This window comes from Chenopodium album, chromosome 3 (genome assembly GCF_948465745.1).
Source record: "Chenopodium album chromosome 3, dcCheAlbu1.1, whole genome shotgun sequence".
Taxonomy (NCBI): domain Eukaryota; kingdom Viridiplantae; phylum Streptophyta; class Magnoliopsida; order Caryophyllales; family Amaranthaceae; genus Chenopodium; species Chenopodium album.
In genome coordinates, this window is record NC_137836.1 from 71,342,953 (window position 1) to 71,347,490 (window position 4,538).

General features: G+C 35.1%; 1 protein-coding gene across 1 annotated transcript; it reads left to right on the forward strand.

Moving 5' to 3' along the window:
• The first annotated feature begins 815 nt into the window (after positions 1-815).
• LOC145625303 (uncharacterized) lies at positions 816-1,490 on the forward strand. The gene has a single exon (XM_081678362.1). It carries the CDS (start codon positions 816-818, stop codon positions 1,488-1,490), a length of 675 nt encoding a protein of 224 aa, XP_081534488.1.
• The last annotated feature ends 3,048 nt before the right edge of the window (positions 1,491-4,538 follow it).

Here is a 4,538-nt window from a genome sequence, read left to right on the forward strand (position 1 = left end):
ATAAGTACTATTATAATATATAACTTTTATATTTTTTAATTATGGAGAATTAAAGTTATTGACCGTTAAAGTTTTGCATTGGCAAGCGTGATAAAAAAAACAGGTCAAGTAAAAAAGAACGGAGGAAGTACAAAAAAAGAAAATACAACGGAGAAAGGAAAGGGTAAAAGGTGCTCAATCAGATAATCTTGCTTGTCGCGAAGGATGTTAGCTAGCTTAGACTATTGGGGTTCCGCTTTTTAGTGGTATAGTCATGTAAGTTACTAAGTTAAGTACATACTCCATAGCATTAGGGTCTATTTCTTCAGCTTATTTTCAGTTCAGTTTTACTCGGCTCTAATAAATTCAGTTCATTTCAGTTTTCAATTTCCTTCTTATTAAGAATAATACAGCTAATTATGAACTAATTATGCTGAGCTAAGCAATTCTGTTATTTCTTTATTCTCTTTTTTGTCCTGTTGCATTCTGTTATATTTGGTTCAGTGAATGTAAAAGATTCTCTGCCAGCTTTCTTTCCTTTTCTTAGTACATGTATTAAGGTTGTGAGGTGGTAACGGTTTTGATTAAGCAATCATAATATAATCTCTCCCTTTCTTCCTTCCTAAATTCTTTCTCTGATATTCCTCTGCTGTGAGCATAATGTTTGATCTGATTTAATCTTCATGGTATCAGAGCTACTCACAGCAGTGCTGGAATAAGATCTGACTGATTGCTACTAAATTCTTCTCTCTTCCTCTCTTTCTTTTCCTATTCTCTTTCTATCTCTTTTCTGATTCCTTCTTCACAAATTTCTGTTACTCTCTTTTCTGATCACCATGGCTGGTGGAAGAATCTCCTTTCAGGATATGCTAAATCCTTTATTTCTTCACCCTTCTGATGGACCCACTTCAGTACAAGTAGACAAGCTGCAAGGATCATCAGACTATAGAGCTTGGCGCGGGACAATGGAGATCAATCTTTCCTCCAAACGAAAGCTTGGATTTGTTCTTGGTACAGTTGAGAAACCAACTGATGATGATATGAGAGCTGAGCTCTGGAACACCTGCAATGATATGGTAATTGCCTGGATCACCCATAATGTTTCTTCTTCTGTCAAGAAATCTATTATGTTTATGACTTCTGCTAGAGAGATATGGATTAATCTGGAAAAACGTTTCTCTTTAACAAATGGATCAAGGAAATATAAACTTAACAAAGACTTATTTGAAATAAAACAAAACTCCATGCCTGTAAATGAGTATTATACATTATTAAGAGCTATCTGGGAAGAGTTGGACTCTATGAACTTGTTGCCTACTATTGCTGATCCTAGTGCAGAAGTACAAAATCTATTGAATGCTTTCAATACTCAAAAAGAGGAAGGAAAGCTTTTCCAATTTTTGAATGGATTGGATGAGGTGTATAATTCCCAGAGAAGTCAACTTCTTCTCATGATGCCTTTACCATCTGCTGAGACTGCTGCTGCTGCTATTCAGCAGGAAGAAGCTTGACAGGGTAAAGTCGTATCCCCTAATCAAAAATAATTCCTAAGTCCTCTAACTAAAGTAGATAGGGAAGTAGGGTCGATCTCCACAGGGAAACAAGTCTTTTTACTCCTAACTAATTATTATAATCTAAATTATTTAAGTAACCAATATTTATAATTGAATATGAAACTAAACTACAAAGATTGAGAATAGGAAGAAAACAATATGTGAAAGGATCTAGGGCATAGGTTCACCAATAAATAATACTCCAGGGTAAAACATAGTAATCAATCATTGACATTGCATAAATAACATGATTAACAGGCTCCCGCAATTTATTAATCAACATAGATCTAACAGGCTATCGCAATTTACTAGATCTAAGTTCTTATTGAAAATAGCCTTTAATATCAAATTAACATCTGCTCGATTCATCAATTTAATATTGCTATACTTTTACAAGCCGCAATTGTAAAACATTAAAACAATCCAATAAGAAATTATCATGCAATACCAATAATCAATAATAGTCAATCATCAATGCATCAATTAACCAGATTGTAAAGGGATCTCGCTACGTATTACAATCACACAATTAATTTATCGGTATTAAATCTCATCTCTCGAATCTTGACTTAACCATTTATAAATTAACTTGCCTATTGAAACTAGACCTAAACATTAATTCTCATCTCTCGATTCTTGAATCAATATTGTTAAACTCATGCATAAAAGATAGGCCTAATCTAGTCACAGAGCATTAAATCAATCAATAGGAAATTAATCTAGCATTGATAATCAACAACAATAATTTACCCCTTCATATTATTTATAAGATCTCCATAAACCCTAGAAATTAAACTACTCACAAATCATCATGACTAAACTAATCAAATAAATAAATAAAAGCATAATCAAGGGAGTAAATAAAATAACTGAAATTAAAGGGGAAGAAATTGTTACCAAAAAGTAATCTGGAATTAATGGAAGAATTAAGGACAAAAGTTTAGAGAAAGAATTCTAAGAGAATAATTAAGAGAGTAAAGAAAGAGTAAAAAGGAGAAGAAGAAGAGAAGAAAAACTCCTAAAAACGTATTACGGAGGAGTATTTATACTCCGTACAAAAATCCTAAGCTAAAACAAATTAAAACTACGTTAAACATCAACTAATAAAACACGCGCCCGATCGGGCGAGGCACCGCCCGATCGGGCGCGCCTTTTTGTCTCTAATAGCAATCTCGCGCCCGGCCAGGCGCGTCACCGGGCGCCAGCCATAGCTTCTCCCGCCCAGCCGGGCGCGCCTCCGGGCGCCAGCCTCTTTGGCCGGGCGGCTCATTTGGGCCACTATTTGAACTTCAATTAGGCTCCAATTCTTCGGGCCAATCTGGGTTTCCTCTTTGGGTCTTGAATACTCGGTCCAAATGCCCCGGTATCACCTATACCGAGCCCTTAATCACCGGTTCGATGGCTCTAACCGGCCCTGAGCTATAAACTCTGGTCGTGCTTCTCCAATGTTCGTGATTGCTCCAAAATATCTCGGGAAAATACTCCAAAAGCATAAATCCCTGCAAAAGTCAACCAAATCTACGAAAACACTATAAAACACCAATTAGTAATAAAAGTGGCTCTAAAGAGCCAAAAACACTACTAATTATGACCAAGGGACGGGGGTAAAATACTATATAAAATAGACACATCAAACTCCCCCAAGCCAAACCTTTGCTTGTCCCTAAGCAAAGATCTCATCAATGAATCAATAAATATGCTTCACCCCAAAAGTACAAATCAAGCACAAACGATCCAGGGTAAATCAAATAAACATGCTTCAGAGTCAACCAATCAAATCCATCCAATTACCTTTCTTCCCTAACAATTGTCAAACAGAGCAAACCACAAGAGCATATAGAATTCAAGACTAGTGCTCACACACTCAACTCTCATTTATGTGGCGAGTAAAAGATGTACTCGATCGCTCTCCAACCAACCTTTTAATGTGAACAATGCCCTCCCAACTCACACTCTCGTGTGTATAAAACAATGAACGCTCAATCCTACTAGTCGACTCGAAATATGCCAAATCATAACTTGCATTGATAAACAACACTTTCACATTCATACAATTCTATGCACAAAGGTCGGAAGGTCTTTAAAGCTTGTAATGTAAGGCTAGGGTAAAGGGTAGGATAAATTTGGGAATAAGTGAGAGAAAAGCTATGCTTAAAGGAGTCATATCCTAATAAAACCCATGATCAAAATAAATAATGATCATACATCTCCTACATAACCAACTCTAACAACAACCAAATAAACTCCAATCATAATAAATAATCTCAACACTTACAATTTCACTCATAAGATATAATAATGAAGAAGTAGAGTGAATAAACAAACTTTATTTTCCAAACTTGAATTTTTCCATTCAGGCTCAATTTTTTATTTTTTATTTTTTATTTTTTATTTTTGATCAACCTCCAAATAGAACATTTGAACATTTTTTTTCTATTGAAGTTCACTTATTTTTTCAAAATTTTTTTTTTCTTTGAACTTCTCTTTATTTTTCTCATAATATCATGCTTTATTTTTTCAAGAAAATATAACTCTCATACTCATCAAAAATAAACATGAATAACAACAAAACAACTTCTCAAATCCCACCCAAATTGTGCAAATAATAAGCACACTACAAACTCCCTCACCTCACTCACTAATAGCTCCCCCAAGCCAAGCTTGGGACTAGTAACCAATGGGGCAAAATAGGCTTGTAATGTGGCTAACAAACAACAAAAAGGTCAAGGCAACAACATGGGTAGCAAGAAGGGAACAAATGTATCTACAATCGTCTGGAGGCTACCTAAAAGAACAAATGCCTTCGTCCTCCACAATGTGCATAATAATGAATCATATAAATATTACTAATAGTTGCAAACCAATACTCAAATTCATTGACATACCAGGAACTATGGAACTATCACACATTTCCTAACCAAATCAACTAGTCAAGCACTATATTCACAAGTAGTTGGACAAAATTGACGCAAGTTAAGGTTTCAAGGCAATCAAACATCAAATCAT

What these genes read in the sequence shown, in the direction of transcription:
- LOC145625303 (XM_081678362.1), top strand. Translation starts at nt 816, where the DNA reads ATGGCTGGTGGAAGAATCTCCTTTCAGGATATGCTAAATCCTTTATTT.